General features: G+C 46.8%; 1 protein-coding gene across 1 annotated transcript in view; it reads left to right on the top strand.

Annotated features, from left to right (window-relative positions):
- The window catches only part of VPS35L (VPS35 endosomal protein sorting factor like), a 116,549-nt gene that overhangs the window by 7,539 nt on the left and 82,027 nt on the right, over positions 1-26,983 (top strand). The window contains exons 2-8 of the mRNA XM_047087276.1: positions 3,002-3,101; positions 5,578-5,733; positions 7,795-7,917; positions 10,221-10,245; positions 13,148-13,221; positions 16,453-16,581; positions 23,388-23,472. Of these exons, the coding sequence (XP_046943232.1) occupies positions 3,002-3,101; positions 5,578-5,733; positions 7,795-7,917; positions 10,221-10,245; positions 13,148-13,221; positions 16,453-16,581; positions 23,388-23,472 (692 nt within the window). The remainder of the gene's footprint in view (positions 1-3,001; positions 3,102-5,577; positions 5,734-7,794; positions 7,918-10,220; positions 10,246-13,147; positions 13,222-16,452; positions 16,582-23,387; positions 23,473-26,983) is intronic.

Genomic DNA, 26,983 nt, shown 5'->3' with positions numbered 1-26,983 from the left:
CCCACCCCCATCAACCCTCAGTTTGTTCTCAGTTTTTAAGAGTCTCATGCTTTGGCTCTCTTCCACTCTAACCTCTTTTTTTCCTTCCCCTCCCCCATGGGTTTCTGTTAAGTTTCTCAGGATCCACATAAGAGTGAAACCATATGGTATCTGTCTTTCTCTGTATGGCTTATTTCACTTAGCATCACACTCTCCAGTTCCATCCATGTTGCTACGAAGTGCCATATTTCATTCTTTCTCATTGCCACGTAGTACTCCATTGTGTATATAAACCACAATTTTTTTACCCGTTCATCAGTTGATGGACATTTAGGCTCTTTCCATAATTTGGCTATTGTTGAGAGTGCTGCTATGAACATTGGGGTACAAGTGCCCCTATGCATCAGTACTCCTGTATCCCTTGGGTCATTTCCTAGCAGTGCTATTGCTGGGTCACAGGGTAGGTCCATTTTTAATTTTGTGAGGAACCTCCACACTGTTTTCCAGAGTGGCTGCACCAATTTGCATTCCCACCAACAGTGCAAGAGGGTTCCCGTTTCTCCACATCCTCTCCAGCATCTATAGTCTCCTGATTTGTTCATTTTGGCCACTCTGCCTGGCGTGAGGTGATATCTGAGTGTGGTTTTGATTTGTATTTCCCTGATGAGGAGCGACGTTGAGCATCTTTTCATGTGCCTGTTGGCCATCTGGATGTCTTCTTTAGAGAAGTGTCTATTTATGTTTTCTGCCCATTTTTTCACTGGGTTATTTGTTTTTCGGGTGTGGAGTTTGGTGAGCTCTTTTTTTTTTTTTTTTTTTTTTTTTTTTTTTAAATTTTTTTTTCAACGTTTATTTATTTTTGGGACAGAGAGAGACAGAGCATGAACGGGGGAGGGGCAGAGAGAGAGGGAGACACAGAATCGGAAACAGGCTCCAGGCTCTGAGCCATCAGCCCAGAGCCCGACGCGGGGCTCGAACACACGGACCGCGAGATCGTGACCTGGCTGAAGTCGGACGCTTAACCGACTGCGCCACCCAGGCGCCCCTGGTGAGCTCTTTATAGGTTTTGGATACTAGCCCTTTGTCCGATATGTCATTTGCAAATATCTTTTCCCATTCCGTTGGTTGCCTTTTAGTTTTGTTGGTTGTTTCCTTTGCTGTGCAGAAGCTTTTTATCTTCATAAGGTCCCAGTAATTCACTTTTGCTTTTAATTCCCTTGCCTTTGGGGATGTGTCGAGTAAGAGATTGCTACGGCTGAGGTCAGAGAGGTCTTTTCCTGCTTTCTCCTCTAGGGTTTTGATGGTTTCCTGTCTCACATTCAGGTCCTTTATCCATTTTGAGTTTATTTTTGTGAATGGTGTGAGAAAGTGGTCTAGTTTCAACCTTCTGCATGTTGCTGTCCAGTTCTCCCAGCACCATTTGTTAAAGAGACTGTCTTTTTTCTATTGGATGTTCTTTCCTGCTTTGTCAAAGATGAGTTGGCCATACTTTTGTGGGTCTAGTTCTGGGGTTTCTATTCTATTCCATTGGTCTATGTGTCTGTTTTTGTGCCCATACCATGCTGTCTTGATGATGACAGCTTTGTAGTAGAGGCTAAAGTCTGGGATTGTGATGCCTCCTGCTTTGGTCTTCTTCTTCAAAATTACTTTGGCTCTTCAGGGCCTTTTGTGGTTCCATAGGAATTTTAGGATTGCTTGTTCTAGTTTCGAGAAGAATGCTGGTGCAATTTTGATTGGGATTGCATTGAATGTGTAGATAGCTTTGGGTAGTATTGACATTTTCACAATATTTATTCTTCCAATCCGTGTAGCTTTTTTTTTAAGTGTAGTTCTGTACATGCTGTTGTTGCTTTTTCTTTAACAGGAAACTCTTTCCTTCATGACTGAAGGACCGTTTCACTAGGTGCAGGGTTTTTGTCTGGCAGTTAATTTCTTTGGTACTTCACCAGTACGATCCCTTTGTCTGCTGGCTCTCCTCTCTGCTGAGACAGTAATATAATCATCACCCTTTGAAAATAAGGTGTCTTTATTAGTTCTAAGAAATCCTCTGTTTTTTAGCCATTTTACTATGAAGGCCCTAAGTATGGTTTTTGTTTCTTTTTTGTGTGGGTCCTGCTTGGGGCATGCGTGTTTCTTGAATCTATAGCTTGAGGTCTTTAGTTTGGAAAAATTCTATTTTGGTTTAAAAATTTTTTTTCTTTTTTTTTTTTTTAAAGTTTATTTACTTAGAGAGAGAGAAGTCGTGTGTACAAGCAAGGGAGGGTCGGGAGGGGGGGGGTAGAGAGAGAATCCCAAGCAGGCTCCACACTGTTAGCTCAGAGCCTGACGCGGTGCTCGAACTCACAAACTGAGAGATCATGACCTGAGCCAAAACCAGGTGTCAGAAGCTCAACCGACTGAGCCCCCCAGGCGCCCCTAGTTTGGAAGAATCCCTTCAAATACTGCTGCTGCCCATTCCTCTTCCCGTTTTTCTCTGCCTGTGCTGAGACCTTCCCTTCCGCCCCGAGGCCTTTCACACTGCTCTTCTTCCCATGTGTTTTCCTCTCGTGCCTTAGTGTGGATACTTTGTCCTCTTGTCTATCTCGTGATCTCTTCACAAGACCCGTGAAATCGGGTGCTCTTTGTCTACTTCCCGCTCAGCTACTTTCTCTGGCTCCACAGCGTTCGTGAACTTTTGGTGGGGAGAGCAGGGCCGGCTTTCTCCCTCCCCCTGCACGCCCCTCTCTTCAGCTCCTCCTTGGGCGCTGGCTGTCGGGGGGAGAACAGTGTGTGGGGGAGAGTTGACGACCTCACTTCATCCAGTGCCCTTGGTTCTGGTGTCTGGCCTCACGGGTCCCGGATCCCTGGGTGGCATTGTGCACCTTCAAACTGAGTGTTAAAATTCTCTGCAGCATTTCTTGGGCTCAGTAGAAATACTGTTGCGCCGTGAGCCGCCGTAGCCCTGAGAAGGTCTGAGCAGATGATTTGAATGTGTTCTGTATCCCCTTCAACTGATGGTGGCGGTCTGGGATTTGTCCGCCAGGCATTCCCGGGGGAGGAACTACAAGGCAGAGTTTGCGTCCTGCCGGCTGGAGGCTGTGCCACTGGAGTTTGGGGACTATCACCCGCTGAAGCCCATAACTGTAAGTTTTTGTTTTTTTTTTAATTTTTTTTTTTCTTTTTTTTCAACGTTTTTTTTTATTTATTTTTGGGACAGAGAGAGACAGAGCATGAATGGGGGAGGGGCAGAGAGAGAGGGAGACACAGAATCAGAAACAGGCTCCAGGCTCTGAGCCATCAGCCCAGAGCCCGACGCGGGGCTCGAACTCACGGACCGCGAGATCGTGACCTGGCTGAAGTCGGACGCTTAACCGACCGCGCCACCCAGGCGCCCCAATAACCGTAAGTTTTGTCACGAGGCCCTCTCTAACCTCTCTAACCTCTCACTCCTCAAAATGACAAGCCGGGTTCCTGGGTCTTTCCCACTTGCCGGCTGGAGCTGCTTTTGCACATTTCTATCGGCCACTTTGTTCCCAGGCCCTGGTTTTCGTGACGTTGACCTCACCCACCGTCATGTTCGTTGTGCCCTTTCTCACATTTGCAAGGTTGTCACGAGCGGGTGATGCCTTTGCTCCTGATGTGGGCGTATAAATGAAACCCCTTCTTAAGTTTGCCTGTCCTGAAGATGCTGTTCTGAATGGTGTCTTCATCTGTGTGAGTTATTTAAAAAGCAAAGTGAAAAGCAGGCCAGTGATATAGATGGTCCCTCTCTTCTGGGTTAGCACTGTTTCACCAGCAGATAATAGAAGCTGTGTGGCTCTCATCATGGGTGGGGGTGAGGGTGACAGACACATACCTTAGAATGCCCAGAGGCCATTGCATAAAGCAGGAGGTCACAGCTGGAGTGTCTGCCCTCCCCCTCCCCCCCAGGCCCTGTGGGCTTGTAGAGTCACAACTGAGACACCAGTGGGTCGTTTCCAATCTGAGAACTCACTCCTGTGGACACAGACCAGCCATGTCAGCTCCAGGCTTCCATCCTGCAGCTTTCGTGACACGAGAGCAGGGAGTTTCTCTTTTCTGGTTCTGTGTCCCTCCCTGACCCAGGCTGGTGCCCCGGGGAAGGGAATGTGCTGACTGACTGGGTTGGGGTAGAACCCCTCCACCCCAACCAGGCCTGTAGGAGCCGAGAGTCGGGGAGGGCCGCTTTCCCAAAGAAAACAACTGCCAAGCCTGGGAGAAGGGGGGACAGATGCCAGGCAGACAAAATGACAATTGTGTACCAATAGGAGGCCCTTTGCCAGATCATTCGGGGTTGGTGTCAGACCCTACAGGTTTAGGGCAAGCTCTTCAAAAAGGCAGTCCTTGCTTCAGACACCCACTGCAGATTTGGGGGACCCCAGGCCACCCGCTGATCAACTGTCTGCAAATCCAGACCTCCCCTCAGGCTTGATAATATGCTAGGAGAGCTCAGACAACTCAGAAGTCCTGTGTTTACAGTTTTACATGAAGGATACAAATGAGCAGCCAAATGAGAGACAGCTAGGTGAGGCCCGGGAACGTCCTGAAGACAGAGCTCTCTGCCCTCTGCCTATGGAACAGTGTATCACCTCCCGGCACATGGTGCAGCCACCAGCCAGGAAGCTCCACTGAGCTTTGGTGTGTCCACACTTTGTGTTGGGGTTTCATTACACAGCGTGATGCAGTGATTCCTTGGCCACATGACTGGACCTCATCTCCAGCCTCCCTCCCCTAAGGTCAGGCTGATACCCCCTGACTGTGCTCACAGGAGTGGTCTTTCTCATGACCAGCCCCCATGCTGGTCTTGTTACCATCAAGTCATGTGTGACTGAGGGGCGTGTGAATGACAGACACTCCAAGGGCCGGACCCTCCTTTCCCAGAACCAGGACAAAGGCTGGTCAAGTTCTCTTTTATCCAGCCCTTTCTTTCATTCTGTCACATCCCGTCCTCTCTGAAGACGGGTTTTCTCTGCCTTCAGAGAAAGGATATGCCCAGAGTGTCCATTACTTCCCTCAGCCCCTGGGTTTTCAGAGCTTCCTTGTTTAAGGAGGAGAGTGGAGCCCAGCCAGCCCTTCTGGATTTTGTGCTGCATTTTCAGCAGAAACACTGGTTGGATCCTCTTGGCTCAGGGGTTCACCCCTGATCTGGTCATCTGAAGTCAGAAAGTGTTGGGGGCCAGTGGAACAAAAACATGGCTTCACACCCTGACACCCCACCTGTCCCTCAGTGCTCAGCAGGATGTGGCATTCGAAGTTCTTCGAAAAGGAAGGAGATCGTGTTAAGTCGCAGCTTCCGATGCAGTAGATCCAAGGTGGAGCTCCAGAGTCCGTGTTTTTTGACGAGCTCCGTGTGATGTGGCTGCTGCTTGTCTGGGGACCTGCTTTGTGTAAGAGGACCCTACCAGGGTGCAGTTCGATCCCACCTTCTAATCCCTTCCTCCATAGCTGGGATTCCGAGTCCTCTCGGTTTGTCACAAAATGTAAGTGTCCCTGCCACAAAGCAATGGTCACTTCAACTAAGGGAATGAGGGAAAACACATTGAGTGTTTGGGGGAAGGTCATAGGAGATTCCCGCTTTACCTGCTCGGGTTTTCCCCACAGGTCACAGAGTCCAAGACCAAGAAAGTGAGCCGGAAAGGCAGCACTTCCTCCACGTCCTCCTCGTCTTCCAGCTCCGTGGTGGACCCACTGAGCAGCGTGCTGGATGGGACAGACCCCCTCTCCATGTTCGCGGCCACGGCTGACCCTGCAGCCCCGGTAACACTCCCTGCTTGTGGTCAGTCCTGTGGGGGCAGGGCTGGCGGCTTTTCTTTTTGTTTAAAAAAAAAAAAAATTTCTTTTTTTTTTTTTTTTTTTAACATCTATTCATTTTGAGAGACAGAGCACAAGTGGGGGTGGGGCAGAGAGAGAGGGAGACACAGAATCTGAAGCAGGCTCCAGGCTCCGAGCTGTCACCACAGAGCTGGATGCGGGGCTTGAACTCAAGAGCTGTGAGATCATGACCTGAGCCGAAGGCGGTTGCTTAACTGACTGAGCCTCCCAGGGTGCCCCCACCTTTCTGTTTCCAAATGGCACAGATCCCACATTGTCGTTGCGACAGTTTTCAGGATCCAGACACCCACAGGGTCCCCCTTACGGAGCCCTCTTCTCCCCACCCCCCAACCCCCTTTGTGAGAGGCTAGTGCAGATCCTAGAAGCTTCTTCTTTTCTTTATTAAAGCATTTTAAAATTTTTTTTTTTTTTCAACGTTTATTTATTTTTGGGACAGAGAGAGACAGAGCATGAACGGGGGAGGGGCAGAGAGAGAGGGAGACACAGAATCGGAAGCAGGCTCCAGGCTCTGAGCCATCAGCCCAGAGCCTGACGCGGGGCTCGAACTCACGGACCGCGAGATCGTGACCTGGCTGAAGTCGGACGCTTAACCGACTGCGCCACCCAGGCGCCCCTATTAAAGCATTTTAAAATTCATTCTTGATTTTAATTTCACTCTTTATTCTTTTTTTTTTTTTTCATTTATTTTTATGTAATTCTGTAAGCAAACCGCTGATTTCTCACGTAGAAGAGTTAAACGCTGGGCTAGGCAATGTGTGTTTAAGGTTGTGATGGCTACTCCCCAAATCATTCTCCAAAAAGGCTTCACCATTTATACCACCCCCAGCAGAACTTCAGAGTGTCTGTTGTCCTGCCTCCTTGCCAGCTGGGACATTACCAGTCATTGTAACTTGGCCATTTTGGTGGTTGAAAGATGATCGTTTGCCTTTCCTTGATTCTCAGTGAGCCTGAGTGTCTTTTGATCTGTTTATTGGCCCTTTGGGGTGAATTGGCCTGAAAAAATGTTATCTAGTAAACCTTTAGACCTATTTTATTCTGCACTGGGGGACTGTCTGCCTTTGCTTCTACTTCCTTTTCTTTAGCTTTTCTTTAAGTTTATCCATTTATTTTGAGGGAGAGAAGGAGAGAGAGAGGGAGATAGAATGCGAGGCTGGCTCTGCACCGTAAACGCAGAGCCTGATGTGGGACCTGAACCCAGAACTCTGGAGTCATGACCTGAGCCAAAACTAAGAGTCAGACGCTTAACCAACGGAGCCACCCGGGCGCCCCTTTTCTTTAGCTTTATGAGATAAAAGTGACAGAGGAAATTGTGAGACTTTTAGAGTGTCAACATAATGACCTGGTATTTGTATGCACCTGTGAAACCATTCCCCCATCGAGTTAGTACACCCATCACCTCACGTATTTACATTTTTTTAATTTGATGAGAACATTTAAGTTCTGCTTTCCTAGCACATAATCAATTTTACCCTGCCATGTTATCAACTATTGCGTTTGCTTGTAGTTTTTGTTTGTTTTTATTTTGAGAGGGAGAGAGCGAGCAGGAGAGGGTCAGAGAGAGAAGGAGAGACAGAATCCCAAGCAGGCTCTGCACTGTCAGCACAGAGCCTGATGTGGGGGCTCAAACTCACGAACCAGGAGATCATGACCTGAACTGAGATGAAGAGTCAGACCTTAACTGAGCCACCCAGGCGCCCCTATACTTTGTGGTTTTCAAAAAATTTTTTTAGCATTTTATTTATTTTTGAGAGAGAGAAAGAGAGAGAGTGAGGAAGGGGCATAGAGAGAGAGGGAGACAGAATCTGAAGCAGCTCCAGGCTCTGAGCTGTCAGTACAAAGCCCAACGTGGGGCTCAGACTCTCGAACCATGAGATCATGACCTGAGCTGAAGTCAGACGCTTAACTGAGCCACCCTGGTGTCCCTATACTTTCTTTTTAAAGATGAAAAGGATACTGCTGCTGAGAGCTTGTCTTGCCTTTCCATAGGACAGCTCTAGAAAGAGACGAGACCGAGATGAGAACTCCATCGTAGGATCAGACTTTGAGCCCTGGGCCAGCAAACGAGGAGAAATCCTTGCCCGGTACACGACCACAGAGAAGCTGTCTATCGTGAGTACCAGCGCACTCTTCTCCCAGGGCCTGCTTCCCATCTGGTAGGGATTTCTTTTTGTTAGGATTCTGCCCCCAGGTGCCTGTACAGGATCTCCCCACCCCCCACGCCAAACAATTCTCTGACACCGGCTGGGTGTCCTGCAGCTCAACTCAGTTCTGACACCCAGATCCCTGGAGCTCACGTCCATTCCTGCAAGTCAGGCGCCTAGTCCCTCAACCTTCTCTCCCACTTCACATGTCCGCTGTGAGTCCATGTTGTCACCTGTGCTTCTGACCGTCTGGCTGTGCGTCAAACTCCCATGACCCCCTCCTTGGGTTCGGTCAATTTGCTAAGTGGCTCACAGAACCCAGGAAATCCGTTTACTCACAAGATTACAAGGATATTAAAGGCTGCAAATCAACATCCACTTGAAGAGAGACAGAGAGCAAGGTTCTAAACAGAAGACCTTCTGTCCCCTTGGAGTTTGGGGTCCTGCTGGATGGCATGGACATTCTGTCTCACCAGTCAGGAAGCTCTCTGAACCCAGTCCTTTTAGGTTCTTAGGGAGGCCTTAATAAATAGACGTGATTGATTCAATCTTCTTCCCCCCTCTCCCCTCCCTGGAGGTCAGGAGTGGCACTGAAGGTTCCAGCCCTGCAATCAAATGTTTGTTTCCCCTGGAAACCAGTCCCCATCCTTAGGTGTGTCCAGAAGTCACTTGATTAACTTAACAAAGTCTCCTTGACCACTCTGAGGGCTTAAGACATTCCAAGGGTAGTAGGAGCTTCTGGGCCAGGAACAGGATCAAGACGCAATATATATTTCTTATAAATCACGATATCACAGCTAATGTTGCCCAACTCCTGGGCTCTGTGAGTTTGGCTCATTATGTCCACGTTAGTTGGGAGCAAATGTGCCGGTTGGTTTCTCAAAAAAATGTGTTAAGAATCCAGGATCTGGCACCATTCAGAGAAAGAATCGGAGCCCATCTCTGGGGAGGTTTGAGTTGGGAAGTGAGGAGACTGACGCCCCAAAGAAGGTTTACTTCTTCCTGTGGCTCCAGTTTTCTTCCATGGCCTCAAGTTCACCAGGTGGCCTCTGGACCAAGTCGTTGGCTTGTGCCTGGGGATGTGAGGGAGATGAGGCCGACGATGTGTGGGGGTAGGTTGCTCACGTGATGAAAGGCTCTGAGCTGAGCCGGCCAGGGAGAACAGGGGAATGCCTGGGTTACTGAGGACGAGAGCTGGGAGCTTCTGACCAAAGCCCTCACTGATGACATGATGACGTATGCCACAGTGACGTTCCTCTCTTGGCCCTGAAAGGAAGTCGAGAGGTGGGTAGTTCAGGCTGGCGTGGCGGCTCCAGAGTCATCAGGGGTCTGGCTCTTCCTGTCCTGCTGCCCTGCTGTGTTCAGGGTCACCTCACGTCCAAGTTGTTGGAGGAGGAAAAGGGGAAGTAGGATGCACCCTTGCTCATATGAGGACCCTTCCCAGTGTCCCATCCACACACCCAGCTGCATTTGTCCTCCCAGTGTCCCCACCCACACACCTGCATTTGTCTTGAAGGTCGTCATGGGCCATATGCAGATGGAGGGGATGCTGGGAAATGCGACAAATGTGCCCATCAGAAATCGGGGCTGTGAGTACGGAGGAAGGGGTGAACTCGGGGGGCAACCAGGAAGGCTCTGTGACGACGCCTCTCCTCCCCACTTCCTCTCAGGGTTTGCGCTAGGTGAGCAGTGTGCAGGCAGAGTTGCTGGACCGGTAGTTTGGTTCTGATTTTCTGAATGCACGGAGTTAATTTCGAGCAGTGATTTTGCAGCCAGGAGTAATTTTACCCCCCAGCGGACACATGGCAATGTCTGGAGGCAGTGTTGGTTGTTGCACTGTGGAGGCGTTGCTGGCAATCTAGTGGGTAGAGAGCAGGCGCTGCTAACACCCTCCATGTACAGGACCGCCCCCACGCAACCGGGTTTCCCTGCGCGTAACGTCAGTAGTGCCCAGATTGTGAAGCCCTGACGTAGAGTAAGCTAACTGCTACCTCCTGACGCCGTTGTCCTCAAAATTTTGCTCTTTGTTGGCTCACTTTGAGTGTCCTGAGCTGAGTGGAAATTTGAATCTTCGGTAGTTTTTGGTGAGCTGTGTTTTCCTCCTTAGATGAAATAATTGTTTTGCATTTGGATAAGTAAGTAGCTTTGCTGGAAAATAACAGATCCTGTGGCCTTAGTGTAACTTGAATATTTATCTTACAAGTTTTTTTTTGTCATAGGAACGGTATTAAGTTTTAAAAAATACTAACAAATTGTTACTTGCCTCTGCAGAATCTGTTTATGGGATCTGAAAAAGGTGAGTTTGGGTTGTTGTTACTCTTGATGGGGAATTGGCTCATTACCTTTAGTATAAAAAAGTTTGCAGTATCCAGACTGGTGTTTAATTCCATTAAAGCTGTTACTTCCTAGATTGTGTACAGACTTAGCAGAACTGAAATACATACTCATGTGATGAATGGGGGGAAAAAGACAAAAGTTATTAAAAGTACAACATGAGCTCACTGTTTGAATTTAGACAGAGCAGTAGCATCTGCTCCCCGTCCCCTCCTCAGCAGCTGTAGAATGGTTAAAATTCTCCTTTTTAGAGATCCTTTACTTTGCTTTAAGTCTTTATCCCTTGTGAGAAGGCAGACACGCTAGGGATGTGAGCCACAGTCTTACCGGCCACGGGTCCCTGGACACGGCAACACGGCATTGCTGTTTCTTCACCTGGATACACGGTCAGAAGCTCTGACCAGCGTGCCTCAGACTAGCTGTGCAACCTTTATAGACATAAAGACCATGGGGCCCTGTTCCACTTGTTGAATGTATCTTGAGGAATGGGACCCAGGAATTGGTGTTTTTTTTGTTTTGAGGCTCCTAGGCGATTCTGAGGCAATGGACACAGCTCAGGTACCCACGGGGTACAGATGAGCATAGCTGTGGTTTACGTGCAAATCGCGAGTATGGCAGCTGCGACTCTCCCCCGTTGTCTGCAGGTGGGGGCAGCACCTGAGTAATCAAGAGAGTGGGAGCACCTTGTGAGGGCCATAACTTTGACCCCAAACCGTGAAAAAGTAAATCCTACTGTTGCATAGCCACCAGTTTGGAGGGATCAGAAAGATGGACGAGATCGCTTGCTGGTGGGAACGTAGAGCAGCAGGAAGGCTTATGTTGCCAGTAGGAGGTTAAAACGATAAAGCCACCGTGTAAAGAGCACTTTCGCGTTATCTGTTAAAATTGAAGTTGGGCCAGCCCTTGGACCCGACAATTCTACTAGGATATACTCTAGATCAGAAATTAGCAAACTACATCCTGCAGGGCAAGATCTGGCCCCCTGTTTAAGTTGGGAAGTAAAGTTTTATTGGAACATAGCCAGGCCAGTTTGTTCACATATTGTTTGTGGTTGCTTTTGTGCTGTAATGGCAGAGGTGAGTAGGTGTGAGAGAAACCACGTGACTCACAAAACCTAAAATATTTATGAAGTTTATGTTGAGAGCGAGCATATGTATGAATAAGTGGGGGAGGGGCAGAGAGAGGGAGAGAGAGAATCCCGAGCAAGTTCTGTGCTGTCAGCACAGAGCCGGTCACGGGGCTCAGTCTCGTGAATTGTGAGATCATGACCTGAGCCGATATCCAGAGTCTGATGCTTGACCAACTGAGCCACCCAGGCACCCCATAAATGTAAAATATTTCTATCTGACCCTTTAGGGAAAGTGTTTTTCCAACTCTACCCAAATCCATGTTTTTTTGTTTGTTTGTTTTGAGATAGAATGTGGGTGGGGGAGGGGCAGAAAGAGAGGGAGACACAGAATCTGAAGCAGGCTCCAGGCTCTGAGCTGTCAGCACAGAGCCCGAGGCGGGGCTCAAACTCACAAGCTGTGAGATCATGACCTGAGCTGAAGTCGGATGCCCAACTGACTGAACCACCCAGGTGTCCCCTTGTTTTTCTTAAAGTGTGGTCCAAGGACCAGCTGCATTAGTAAGGCAGAGTCCCAGGCCCTGCCAGGCCTACTAAAAATCAGTCTGTGTGTGTTAATTCATCTGTAAGTGACTCCTCTGAAAGTTTGAGAAGCGCTGCCCGCTGCCCTGAAGAAATGTATGTGTATACAAACCAGAAAACACAAATGTTCACAGCAGCATTATTTACTGTAGCCCCAAATAGGAAACAACCCAGACATCCGTCAACAGAATAAGAAGTACATTGTGCTGTATTAACACAGTGGAAAATAATAAACAGGGAAACAGCTCTGTGCAACAACCAGGGTAAAATTCATGAACTAAAGATAATGGTTAACAAAAGAAGTAAGACGGTATGTGAGCAAGGTGGTGGTTACAAAGGTTATGATTATCTGTTAAAATGTACATATGTGCACTTTCTGTACATATTTCAAAATAAGAGGAAAAGTGGAAATGAGGTAAAAAAACAAAAACAGAAACCAGTACTGGGAAACTTAAATAGTTGTTTTTTTAGCAAATAAATAACTGTGCCTTGCTCTCAGCTGATCCCAGACAAATCGGTGAGTTCGCAACAGATCTAAGACGCTAGTGCCTTAAAAGAATGAACTTTCATTCCTGAGTTTGGTGGGTGGGAGCAGGGGGACCTCAGAGCTAGAACAGAAGCCCCTTTCAGATGGGGACAGGGTTCTGAGATAAGAGTCACTGGAGAGCCAGCTGGACAGATAGCCTCGCCCTGTGGTTGGCCCACAGCCCGGAGGGTGTCCCTTCATCTCTGACAGGTGATGGAAAGAGGCGTGGCCAGCCCTGTTTTCTTGAAGAGAGGCCTTTGAAGCCCTCGTGCTGGGCACACAGTGACGTGGTTGTAGTGGTATCAGAGTGCTTCGGTCCTGCACTGAGTGCGAGCCTGAGAGGGCCTTTTGTTGGTAGAAAACAATCACATGATGGATTTTTGGCATCCCCTCTGGACTGCCTTTCTTTAGCAAGCGAGTGATGCAGGGAAAAGTTTGTAATACCGAATGGAGTGGAACCATGGAGGCTGGCCCCACCGAGCTAGGGGGGGCAGCTTTTAAACAAAAATGTTTCCGGTGGAACTTTGGTTATGTAAGGACATTGTTTTCAAAATCGTGGAGCTGTCTCTAATGAAATTGTTCCCTGGCCTCTTTATTCACAACAAAGCGTAGAGTGAAAGATGCCTTTCCCTGGGGGGGAGTTGGTGTCCGAGAAATCCATTCTGTGTGACATGAATCTATTCTGTTTAGGCAAAGCCACCGCCACGTCCGCCATGTCGGAGAAGGTTCGGACCAGGCTGGAGGAGCTGGATGACTTTGAGGAGGTGAGCAAGTCATTTGCTGAGCACAGGGAGGATCATGCTTTCGTTCCTTCTTCCAAGTGAGATTTGTCTTGGTGGCTGCTCTTTGATTAATTCCCAAGCCGCACATTGTGCTCATTCCTCCTGAGGCACCAGCTGATCAGGGAAAGGTGCCAGCCGTGCAGTTGGCCGAGCTCACAGGAGTTGCCGTGGGCTGGTTTTCTGAAGGCGTCTTCTCACTGTGAAGCCTGAGCAAACCCAGATTGTGTGGGGGACAGGATTTGACGTAAAATGCAGCGGGAGCCATCTCCTAGGGAAGCCGCCCTGCATAGATAAGGGTCCTGCCTTGTGCAGAAGCTGCATACCGCTGCTCTGCTGGCTTGCTGTGGCCCCCAGGACTCATTCAAAAGATACACTTTTAAAAAACATGACTCACTTGCCAACTCTTAAAAATGGGTAAGTTTCACATATAAGTCAGATTTTTTTGTTTTTAATTCCACCTGATAATTGTGAGTCCACCTTCCTGCAGTTAACCAGGGCACGCGCCATCCAGGGTACACAGTCCTCCCTTTCCCGATTGACTCATAAACACTACTAGCCTGGCCCCCGGAGGCAGGTGGGTTTGCGTCTTCTGGGATGGCGTTTAGAGAGGCAGCACAACATTGCGAGTAAGACAGACTCTGGAGCCAGACTGCCCGAGTTTGAATCTCAGCTCTACCATGTGGCAGTTCTGTGATTTGGGGCAAGGTGCTTAACAGCTCTGTGCCTGAGTTTACTTATCTGTAGAATGGGGATGCTGCATAGTACCTGCTTCTTAGAGTTGTAACTTAATATATCTCAAGTGCCTAGACCCAACAGCCAGCACCTGTGGGATGTGCTCTGCACGAGTTACTTGGTGTCCTCACCAGCTCCACCTGAGTCTAGAGGCTGTAGCTCAACTGCTTATTAGTAGAGTGCCCTTGGGCGTTCCCCCTTCCTATATCCGCTTCCCTGACTGTAACATGGGGATAAAGAACATAGGTGTGTGGACCCAGTGCTGATGTTTTGAAATCCTCAGAGGGCCGTGTGATGGCAGTTGCCATCGCGGTGTCCTGCCTCTTGGCCCTTGGTTCAGGGTCCTTCTGGCTCTGAGACCAGAGTTCGGTGCCCAGCAAAGTCTATTAGTCCACATCTATTCCTCAGTTCGGAAAGGACACGTTTTGAATTAGGGCGACCGGGAGCCTTGGTCTGCATATCCTCAGCCAACCTTGGCTGGTACGAATGGACTTGCTGAGCATTTTCACCAAAGCTCTTCCATCTGAATGTCACTTGAGCTGGCTTAAGTTGCAAATGGGGACTCTGTTGCAGGATACGGGGGCACTACCCTGAACCCAAGGGCACAGCAGCCTGGAACCAAGAGCTAAAGAATCGCCCAGATGGCTACCAACTGTCCTCTGCCTCTCTCTTTTCCGCGGAGCCTCTTGTCACTGCCTCTCTGGTTCTCTATTTTATTTTTCCCCCTGCAGATGGATTTTCTTGCTTCTCCGTGCTCATAGCAGCAGATGGCTGCCCCATGGCTTCCAAGCAAACATGGTGTATTAGTCAGGGCAAGGCTAGGTGATACTGCGGTAACAAGTGAACCTCCATATCTCAGTGGCCTAATGTAACACAAGTTTATTTCTTCCTCACATTACTCATCCTGTGAAGGCAACAGACTCGCCATCATCATGTAATGCTGCCATCTCAACAGATGGTTCCCAGGTTCATCACAGTAGGAGCTGAAAAAGGTTCCCTTTTCACTGCCTCAGCCCAGAAGGGACACAGGCAGCTGTGCTCATGGCCCATTCGCCCAAGTTAGTCATGGGGCTCCTCCTACTGCCGAGGGATAAGGAGGACCCTGTCTCGTAGTTCAAGTGACCAGTTGGGATCAATCCAAATTTCCTGAACATCCTACATGTATTTCCTTAGTAAAGAGTTCTTGGGATTCCAGGGAAGATTGATAGAAAAGAGATTTGGTTCCTGATCTCATGTGGGTTAGCATGACACTCACTCCTGTGAACTTTGTAAATAGCATCTTAACAGTAGCCGAGGATTAATGAGCAGGTACCACGTGCCAAAGGCTGTGTTGAGTCTTTATTTTTAATTCATCCTTGGGATGGTCTACCTTTCTTCTGCCAGAGCTTTTTTTTTTTTTTTTAATGAATGCCAGTATTTTTTTTTTTTTAATGCTTATTTAATGTGTGGGTGCACAACTTGGGGAGGAGCACAGAGAGAGGGAGACAATCCCAAGCAGGCTCCACCATGTCAGCACAGAACCTGATGAGGGGCTTGATCCCACGACCCTGGGATCATGACCTGAGTCAAAATCAAGAGTTAGACATTCAGCTGACTGACTGAGGTACCCAGGTGACCTCACCACAGCTTTTTGATATGGTCTCCTTTCTGCCCTGAAGGCACTCTCCCTGGTCTAGGTAAAGCCCCTGCCCTCCACTTTCCACATTGTCCGATAACACCCGCACACCATGGAGCATCTGTCCCAAGTATCACTTCCTCCAGGAAACCTTTCTTGACCACCTGTCTAGAGGCCATTCCTTTGTTACCATATTTCTTCCTTTCTGAGAGAAAGCCTTTCCCCCACATTTGACTATCCTTGAGATTGAGCTGTGTTTCTTATTGATGCATGTCCGTGACGGCTATTTCTTTTCTTCCTTGGTGGTACACCAAGAATTGTGCTTCTTATAATTGGCACCTCAGATTCAGTGAACTATGCTATAGGTCTGCATAGAATTGTTTCCTCTGGAGCCTTTACCTCAGTTTTCATTAATACCCATCTCATCCTTTGTGCATTAAACTCTGTTAGCACAGAAATAATGTCTTTTTGCTCACCTTTGTATCTCGAGCATATGGTGGCCCATGCCTGGTCCACGGTAGGTCTCAATGAGTATTAAATAAGGTGGTGGATCCTGTTGTCCTGGTATAGATGAGGCTCTGGGAGGAGAGCTGCTCACCCAGAATCACATGGCCAGTGAGTGGGTGAACAAGGGGGTTGACTTAGGTCTGACTTGCTCCAAGGCCCATCTCAGTGCCTGCACTCTGTCCGTCTTTGCAGAAAACTCAGAGGACCTCTGCCGTCGCAGGACGATACTATCAGTTCTGGGGGGTTGTGAGGAAGACTTAGATACTGAAGCTCAGTCAATACTCAGTATTATTCATGGGGTTGGTGACCAAATAATGTTTTTCCTTTTGTGTCGACACCTTCCTACTTTCTGCCCACAGGGATCCCAGAAAGAACTGTTGAACTTGACTCAACAGGATTATGTGAACCGCATTGAGGAGCTCAACCAGTCTCTGAAGGACGCATGGGCCTCGGACCAGAAAGTGAAGGCTCTAAAAATAGTCATCCAGGTCAGGTCTAGTGATTTTTTTTTTTTTTTCTTTTTCCCCCAGAATTTCCTATGTAAAACTTCTTTTGTAGATAATTAGGGTTTTTCAGAGGCCTGCCTTCAGGGTCTTACCCTACTTTTTTTTAACCTGTTCCATTTTCACATACTTACCGTGAAAGGCCATGGTTATGAATGTTTTATTGAGGGCCACCATCTAGAGCTGCACGGGTTGTATAGTGCACCATTCCAGGACATTCAGCTTGGATTACAGAATTAATGATTCCCTCTGGATTGTGCAGTTCAGTGGCCTTGGTACATCTGACACGAATCACAATTTGTACAGACTAAAGATTGACCAACTATCTTGGGTTTCCTTGATCAAATTTCCTTTGTATCTTTGGGATTAATGGTTGTGTGTCGCTGATATATGCATTTCTGGCTCATTTTACATAATCACGTGACGAAACATGTTCACAGTGTTAGGAGACGTACATTTGTTGAACCCTTTGTTGATGAATTTGTTGATTCATGACAACTCTTGGATCACAAGATCAAATTCTGTAAGGAAAATAGCTTATTCTGTTTCTTGACCCTTCAGATCATCTTGTCGTGGCAAGACATGCTGAGAAATACACTGTAAAAGGACTAATGTGTGCATTATGTTTCAGAGCAGAGTTCACAAAGAATTTCTGAACAGCCATTTTAGTTCAAAAGGATAATCCTGTTCTTGGTCAACATCATGGCAATATAAAAAAAAAAAAAAAAAGAGAAAAGGAAAAAACATATCTTGGCTATGTGACCTTTGTTTTCTCCTCTGGAGTCTTTACACTGAGTGCTTGAAATCTTTAAAGATGACACTTTGTGTGGCAGGTGGTTTTGTGTGTGTGTGCATTTCAAGACCGGCAAACCTGGGCTCATTTCCCTGCAGTCACTGTTGTTAGTTTACAAAGTAAATACTCCCAAAGAAGAGTCCTCTCATCCTGGATGCACATGATGGGGGTTGCTTGCTGAGTGGCTCAAGTAAGAAAATATCTAAACTAATAAGCGCTTCTTCAAAATATTTTCATTGGCCACATCTCCCCAAGAGGACTGGAGTATGGAGAACTTGACTTCCAAGAGTTTGACATCTGGAGAAGATTTAATTCATGTCTTCTCAAAGAAAATAACCATGAAAGTGTTTCATTAACTCCACATCTGGTTAATAGTAACTCTTTTACTTTGGATACTTTAAAGAGTACTTTTTTAACCAAAAAAGAGAGTCAAGGGGCAGGTAGAGAGAAATTAGCCCAGTTCACCTTATTTGCTCTGCAGTAAAGTATTGTGTTGTGTGGTAGTCTTACTGGAATATAGTTCAGTGATTTTTAGTAACAGTTACTTAGCTATTTACACAGCTCAGTTTTAGAGCATTTTTATACCCCCTCCCCCAAATTCTCTCAAGCCTGTTTGCACTCAGACCCTGTCACTTCCAGCCCCAGAAAACTGTCTGCTTTCTGACTATAAATCTGCCTTTTGGAGACCTTTCATGTATCAGGATCATTCTTTGTGTAATCTTTCGCCTCTGGATTCTTCCACTTAGCATAATGTTTTTTGAGGTTTGTCCGTGCTGTTGTATTGATACCCTGTACCTTTTTGTTGCTAAGTAGTAGCATTGTATGGATGACCATGTTTTTGTTTTTTTTTTTTAATTTTTTATTTTAACATTTATTTATTTTGGGGAGACACAGAGACAGAGTGTGAGCAGGGGAAAGGCAGAGAGAGAGGGGGAGACACAGAATTTGAAGCAGGCTCCAAGCTCTGAGTTGTCAGCACAGAGCCCGACATGGGGCTCGAATCCATAAAGCGTGAGATCATGACCTGAGCCGAAGTTGGACGCTCAACTGACTGAGCCACCCAGGCGCCCCTTGAATGACCACATTTTTACTTAACCATTAACAAGTTGACGGACACAGGTCATTTCTACTCTGGCTATTATGAATGATGCTACTGTGAACATTTGCATAGAAGTCTTTGCATGGACCTATGCTTTGATCTCTCTTGAGTAGATTCCTAGGGGTAGAATTGCTGAGTCCTATGATAAGGGTATGTTTAACTTTTTGAGAAATGGCCAACCTGCTTTCCAAACGGCTGTTCTGTTTGCATCCCTCCCAGCTTGGTGTGTGGGTTCCAGGTCCTCTATATCTTGTCCAGCACCCGTATTACTGTTATTTTGATTGTAGCCACCCCAGTGGGTCTAAAGTGATATCTCATTTGTAGCATTAATTTGAAATCCCTGTGGACTGATGATGTTAAGCCTCTTTTCCTATGCCCATTGGCCATTTTTCTCTCTGTTAGTGAAAAATGTACTTAATAAGACTGGCCTATTTTAAAAATCAGGTTATGTTCTAGTTGAGTTGTAACAATTCTTTATGTATCCTTGATACAAGTTCCTTATCAAGTGTCTCCTGGTCTGTGGCCTGTCTTCATTTTCACACTGGTGTCTTTTGAAGGGGAGGAGTTTATAATTTTAACAAAATCAAATTTATCAATAGTCTCTCTTTTGACTCATGCTTTTGGAGTAAATAGCTAATAACTCTTGGTCTAATTCAAGGTGGTGAGAATTTTTTCCTATGTTTTGTTCTAGTAGCTTCATAGTTTTAGCTCCTACATCTAGGTTTATGGCCCATATTGAAGTGATTTTTGTGTGTAGTATAAAGGTCTAGACTTTTTTTTTAATTTTTATTTTAGTGTTTCTTTTTGGAGAGGGGGAGTGAGTGGAGGAGGGGCAGAGAGAGAGGCGGGAGGACAGAGAATTCAAAGCAGGCTCCACTCTGTCAGTGCAAAGCCCAACATGGGGCTTGAACTCAAGAACCGTGAGATCATGACCTGAGCTAATGAGCTAAGTGGCATGATCAAGTCTGACGCTCCGCTGACTGAGCCACCCAGGCTCCCTTAGATTCATTTGTTTTGCATGCAGATGTCTGGTTTTCTCGCCAACATTTGTTGAAAAGGCTCTTTTCCCTATTGAATTATTTTGGCATCTTTATCAAAAGTCACCTGACTGTAAATGCAAGGGTTTATTTCTGGGTTCTTGAATTAATTCCTTAAATCTGTGTAAGTCTCTCCTTATGTCATTACCACACTGTCTCGATTACTGTAGCTTTATGGTAATTTTTGAAACTGGTCAGTGTCTTTTACATTGGTTCTTCTTTTTTTTTTTTTTTCCAAAAATGTGTTTGGGCTATCCTGGGTCCTTTGCATTTCCATGTGATTTAGAGGATCAACCTGTCAATTTCTACCCACCCTCCCCCCACCCCCCCAAAAAAAGACCTTGTGGGATTTTGGTAGGGATTGTGTTGACCTTGTAGATGAGAGAGATTTGCCAACCTAACAGTAATGAGTCTACTGATGCATAAAATATGTATCACTCTTTCTGTTGGTGGGTATCTGGTTTTTCCCTTTTCTCGTTGTTATGAACGATGCTGCTGTGATCACTCTTGGACATGCCTGCTGGCCTCTCTGGGGATGAGGGCCCTTACCTGAGAGTGGGTGTGGGGTGTGTGTGTGCCTCTTCAGCTTTATCAGACAACGCTGAGTTACTTTCCAGCATAGCTGTGCCAGCACGCACTGGTAGCAGCGGTGGGATTGTGGGAGTCTGTGTTGTTGAGCATCCTACCAACATTTGGTGTGAGCAGACTTTCTATTTTAATTTTTCCAATTTAAGAGATAATAAAATCATTGTATTGTGGTTTTAATTTGCAATTCCCTGATTATAATAAGATCAGGCATCTTTTCACTTGTTTATCGGCCATGTGGGTTTCCTTCTCTGGAAAGTAGCTTTCATTGATTCCTCTTGTTCATTTTTCCATTATATTGTTTGGATTTTTTCCCCACATATTCTCAGTGGTAATTGTCCTCTGATTGATTAGTCTGTTTGCTTGCTTCCTTTGATCTGTCTTCCTTTCTTAGTATTAGGCTATCAGTTATCTTTATCCTTTTGTTTTTGGTTATTTGGGTGTGTGTGTGTGTGTGTGTGTGTGTGTGTGTGTGTGTATTTATATGCCTAATTCCTAACTGAATTCTAGAAACTGCTAGTGGCCTTGTAGAATGTTACTAATTGGAAACAAATGAAAAACACCATTTTAGTACTTTTCCAGCAGTGCTGATAAGTTCCATAGCAAGTATTTCAGGCAGAGTAATTTATCAGTCAGTTGTTCAGGAAATGTCTGCCTCGGTGGTTCTCTACCTCAGCTGCACGTCAGAATCGCTTGGGGGCTTCAAAAAGGTCCTCAGTCTGAGCTGCCCCCCAGACCAGCTTAATTAGAATCTCTGGGATTGGGACCCAGGTGCCATTATTTTTAAAAGCTCCCAGATGATTCCAAAGCTGAGAACATACAGGCTGTAGAATGCTTAGTTAGCAGAGTTAGCTGCTGATTATGGATCTCATGCACCCAGTGCGTTTTGGGTTCCGTAGCAACGGTCACCTGGAGCCTTTGTCAAAAATGCCGATGACCTGGCACCTCAGCTGGAGGTTTTGACCAGTAGGTTTCACGTGGATCAGGGACTCTGTATTTTTAACACCTTGGGCTGCCTCATTTTTATTTAGGAAACTGCACCAAAGCTTTAAAAAAATGGGAATCTTCAAAATAGTGATTTAAAGGCGGGGGGGCGGGGGGGGGACTTCAATTTATGACATCATTATGACTTGAACTGTGGATTGAAGAAATTCTGCTTCCTGTTCCCTTGTGGAAAATGTCTGTTCTGTGATACCAGCCTGGGAGAGCACTCCACACACACAGATGTTGGGAAGTGCCAGCTGTGTTTAGTTTGAAATCTTGTGTTTGAATCGTGTCTTCTCACCTCACTGCTGGGCGCAACTCCTCTCTGAGGAGCCCTGGGTGGGAACTCGGGAGATGTCACACCCGTAGGAACCAAGGGCTGTGTATCATAAACAGTCTCTAGGATTCAGAGTTGTTTGCTTTTTCCAAGCAAGCCCTGAAATCTCACGGGGCTGTTGTTTAAGCTGGAGCTTTCCCGAAGGGCGGAAGACGAACAGCAAGCGAGGCCTCAGGAAGTGGATTTCTATGAACATCCAAATGCCACATTTGGTGTCAACACCATTGTTTTAACGCCTTACATCCCCCTCACCCTTCTGCCCTCCTGCCCCTCCCCGCCCCCCCAATAATACTTGGGCTGTAAGAGGTTGTTTTGCACATTAGACACTGTGTTTATTTTTAGGCTCAAATGCTGTGGAGAAACTTGGTGAATTTAACAATTTAGAAATTGGGTGACCACGCCAACCTGAAAACCCATGCCAGCCTACCTTTTGATAGGTTGCACATTATTTCCATTCTCTGCACGTCGGAAATGCATATTAAAGGACTCATTCCAAATGTCAAGTGTCTTTTCTTTATAATGTTTCTTTATTTATTTTGAGAGAGAGATACAGCGCGAGCAAGAGAGGGGCAGAAAGAGAGGGAGACAGAGAATCTGAAGCAGGCTCCAGGCTCCAAACTGTTGGCACAGAGTGTGAGTTCACAAACTCATGAACTGCGAGATCATGATCTGAGTCAAAGTCAGACACTTAACCGACTGAGCCACCCAGGCACTTCAAATATCTTTTGTTTTTAAGTGACGTATTTGTATCTGAAGGTCAAGCGTTTAGTTGTTTGCATGGACTTGTGAATTGGAAAAGATTTCAGGGCATTACATTTAGTTCTTCAAAGAAGAAATAGTTGTGGGTTTTTGTTTTTTGAGAGAGAAAGAGAGAGGAAAGGACATAGAGGGAGGGAGAGAGAGAGAATCCTAAACAGACTCTACACTGCTGGCACTGAGCCCAATGCAGGGCCCGAACCCATGAACTGTGAGATCATGACCTGAGCCAAAGTCGGACACCTACCAACTGAGCCACCCAACTATCCCAAGAAGAAATAGATATTTTGCTTTTGATCATAAAAGATGACTTAATCTGGGGTGCTTGGGGCCACGTTGTGTGGCTGCAGTCTTCCATTAAGAGTTCCGTATGTGTCGATGGCCCTCTGGTATGAGTGATATCGCACGGGGACTGAGCGATTCCTTGCAAAGCCGGAATGTTCCCCGTGTTGAGTATCACAGTTGCAGACAAACATGTGCTCTCTGAAGCTTGTCATCTTTGCTTTTAGAGGGAAGTTTGGAAGTGAGGATAAATCATAGATGTTACGGGGATAAAACGTACAGCACAGGGAATGTAGTCAGTGGTACTGTTTTATGGTGACAGACGGTGGCTACACTCGCAGTGAGCTTAGCACAATGTTTTTATATAGTGTACACTTGAAACTAACGTACGTTGTGTGTTAACTGTACTTCAATTAAGGAAAAAAAAATAGATGCTAGTTTTAGAAGCCCTGGAGATATACTGATGGGAACATTTCATAGAAGAGAACGTTAACGAATCAAGACCATTGTGAAATAAACCACAGGAGGCTGTGCTGAAAAGCCGTTGGAACAAAGATGGAGTCATCTGTGAGGACACTGATGGGAGGGGTGTCCTTGACTTCTCTTGGTGACTTTGATGCTGGCCCTAGTTCGCTGTATGAGCAAAGATCCTTCTGGATGAGATTCCTCAGTCCTGTGGCTTCCTTGGAGGGAAGTGACGGTGTCTTTCCATAAGAGGCTCTGTAGAGAGCAGAGTCTGGCCTCCTTTGTCAAAAGGACAGTGGTTTTGTTTATCATTATATCTCCAGTGTCTAGCATGGGGCTTGGCACATGGTAAGCATCTGCACTTGTTTATAGAAATTAATTTTCCAGTCCTGGAGCATTCCAACCAAGTCAGACACGATGGAGTGAATTTCCTTTTCTCTTCTCTTTTTTTAGTGTTCAAAGCTGCTTTCGGACACAAGCGTTATTCAATTCTACCCAAGCAAATTTGTCCTTATCACCGACATACTTGACACATTTGGTAAGTTCTAGTTCTGTTCATCTTAGATCTAGAAAAGACATCTATTTTGTTGGAAGGCTGGAGGGTAGCAGTGCTTTAATTTCTTTTGAGGTTTAAGTAGTTGGGTAGACCATGAGGGAGACCAGACCACTCCCCACCTCTGCTCATTAACAAGGATGCTATTTTTGAAAGAATCTTAAATTTCATGTTTTCTAACCTTCTGATAGGCTGGAAGAGCAAGTGAGTGAAGCCAGGGGGAACTGGGAAGCACACTTCCTATCTGAACCAGCTCCTGTCTGTTGCCCTGTTATGGCGTCTGGAACTCCCTTTGTCAGAACTGAGCATGGCTTCTCTGCCCAGCACTCCCAGTGGTTTTCTCTCCTGGGGAATATGGCAGCATCCTCTGTCCCATTGCCCAAGCTGGAGATCTGAGAGTCTTTTACCCTGTGCCCCATGTCTCATCCAATATGAGGTTCTTCAGTATCCTGAGTCCCTCTTGAGTTCGTCCATTTTTATCTGTCTTCACTATGATCACCTTAGTCCAAGCCACAGTGCTCTCCTGCCCAAATGACTACTGTAGCTCTTGTGAGCTTTCCCGTAGCATCACGGCTGCCCCTCATCCCGTGCTCCCCACCTCAGGCAGAATGATCTAGACTGAAGAGAATAACCTGGAGCTCCTCTGGAGAAGTAGGAGGCCTTTGTGCTCCTCGGTGGTTGTCAGTGGCCAGGACATCAAACCATGCAGCTCTCAAGGCTATGTTTGATGTTCAGCAGTGAGGTGCCCCAGGAGAGCTAGCACATGGAATTGCCTTCTGAGAGCTGAACCCCTTGTGGACCAGAACAGAGACATTGGCTGTCTTACCAAGGAGGGACCCATGGACTCCCAAGCAGCAAGTCTCATCTGTAACCCATAGAAACATCTAATGTGTCAGAAAACAAAATATCAAGCAGAGATCCCCGTCGTCTTCACAGGAGACCGGGGACTACATGTATTGGCTGGAAAAAATGATAGAGAATCTAACTCCTACTAGTTATTTATTATGTAGGGGGTTATTTATTATTGTCGTATGCTGAAAAGCCCAGGGGTGGTTTCTGGATTCAGGAACTCAAACAGTTGTGTTGGCATTTTCTAGTAATTTGCCTAGGATTCACTTCATTCTCACTCTGCAAGGTGGTATCAGTTCTTTTGCTAGTAGTCCCAGGATGAGGAAAGAGCTTCATCCCGTCATTCAACAAAAAGCTCCAGAATTCCATTTCCTTGGCCTGGTTCGTTCACAGGTTAGTTTCGGAGTCATTCATGGTATCTGCGGGATGAGTATGCAGATTATCCAGGTCACCGAAAAGCAGAAAGGTGATGCTGTTCGCAGAAGAAAGGGGAGTGGGAGCTAACTGGACTACAAGAAGAGATGGCCTGGTTGGGCAACGACCCGTCGGCCCAGGAGCTCTGCTGAGTACAAAGGATGTGTCAGTAATAAGAGACAAAAGTCCTCACCTTTGTGGGCTTATGTTCAGTGAAAGGGTATTTGCAAAAGAAGTAAACCCAATTATGTGTTACATGATGATCAGCTCTCTGGAGAAAACAAAACAAAAAAATAGAGCAAGGTGAGGGGAATTGAAGGAAGGTCGGTGAGGGGTGATGGAGACTGCAGTTTTAAATAGGGTGGTCACAGGAGGCCCTGCTAGAAGTTGCTATTTGAGCAAGTGCTTGAAGGAGAGGAGAGATGAGCCACATTCTCTCTGGGTATGGAAGGGATTCGGCCATATTAGGCCAAGGGACCGCTGGTGCAAAGGCCTTGGGGTGGGAGTGTGACTGACAGGTTTGGAGAATGGAGAGGCCAGGGTGGCTGGGAATGGGGTGTACAGGGTGGTGACATGGGAGCTGAATGGGTCAGAGATCATGGTGGGCCTTGTAGGTCATTGGAAGGGCTTGGGCTTTGACTCTGAGGAACCACTGGGGGGTGTTAAGCAGAGAAGCAATGTGATGTGATTTGTTTGTTAATGCTTGTTAATTTTTAAGAGAGAAGGGGGAGGGGCAGAGAGAGAGGGAGACAGAGGATCTGAAGCGGGCTCCATGCTGACAGCAGAGAGCCCGACACCGGGCTCGAACTCCAGAGCCGTGAGACTCCTGACCTGAGCCGAAGTTGGACACTTAACCGACTGAGCCACCCAGACGCCCTGTGACGGGATTTGTTTTAGTGGCTGCTTGTTGAGACTAGACTGCAGGACAGAGGTAGGGCCGGGAGCCTGGTTAGGAGGCCATTGTTGCACTTGAGGTATGAGGCCGAGGAGGCAGTGGGGATGGAGAGAATGAATGGATTTTCAGAATAGACGGGTGAGTTAGGCTCTCAGAAGAGATACCAAGTCATACAACTTTTGGGCCTTGCCTTGTCCTCTTACACAGCCTGCTTTCAGAAGCGGGGACTTCAGTCAGGGAGAGGGGTCGGTGGTTGTGTCTGGTTCTCACAGTGAGTTAACATGCTGGCCTCTGGTTTCCCTCACCTGCCTCTTGCAAGTTTCTTTTGCATGAGTCAGCATCCTGAGTGACACTAGCTCGGGGACACCAGTGGACCAGTTTCTAACCTACAAGCCTAGCTGGATGTGGACATTAACTTCGTGAAAATTTTGCACAACCATTTTGCCAGCCTCCAATGGTGGCACCCCAGTCTTCTGCCTTGGCAAGCTCAGGATACAGTGCAGGTGCCTGTCCTTGCCGCATCCCAGAAATTAGCTGGGCCGAGAGTTGATAATAGCAGTGATCAACCCTCAACAAATAATGTCCTTGGTCCTGACTCCATTCTGGGTGCTTTAGAGATAATAAATCACGTCCTCGTCATCACAGCACGTGAGGCGGGTTCTGTAATTAACCCCATTTTACAGATGAGGGGCGTGAGCCACAGCTTGCCAAAGGTCACAAGGGGAGTGAGCGGCAGAGCTGGGACTGTGAGTTCTCTCTGCAGTCGAAGACCTGTTTTATTTCTCTTGTATGTGGCTTACAGGGGAGATTTTACTCTCTGTGAAAATTACAAATGGGTATACGTTTGACCCAGCAACCTCACCGCTGGGAATTCATCCCATTTATGATAGCAAAGCCCAGCAACAACCCAGGTGGCCATCGGTAGGGGACCAGTTAAATAAATGACGGTCCATCTGTACACTGGAGCGTAGGAAACCCATAAGAAAGAGGGAGGGTGTGCTCCGTTTTCCGCTGTGGAGGGATCTCCAGGGTATATGTGTCATCACGAGAGAAAGTCAAGACGCAGAATAGGGTATGTTCTCTTTTGTGTAAGAAAGAAGGAGACGCTGGAAACCTTGTTGACATTGACTTGTATTTGCCTGAAGAAACGTTAGAAGGATGTCCAAGAAACTAAGTAAAGTGGGAGCCCTCAGAGGGTGGCAGGGGCAGTGAGGTTGGACAGGGATGGGCCAGAGACAACCTTCCCTCAGTACCTTCCACAGCCTCATTTGAATTTTGAATCAGGGGAATGTTTTTTTCCTGTTAAAACCAAACATTCAGATGAGGTACCGACTTTCA

This window comes from Lynx rufus, unplaced genomic scaffold, assembly GCF_022079265.1.
Source record: "Lynx rufus isolate CCGP_SWC_20201006 ecotype Redwood Valley unplaced genomic scaffold, mLynRuf1.p SCAF_23, whole genome shotgun sequence".
Classification (NCBI taxonomy): Eukaryota; Metazoa; Chordata; class Mammalia; order Carnivora; family Felidae; genus Lynx; species Lynx rufus.
Note: the sequence above shows the minus strand (reverse complement) of the source record. Positions and strands in the feature narration are given on the sequence as shown.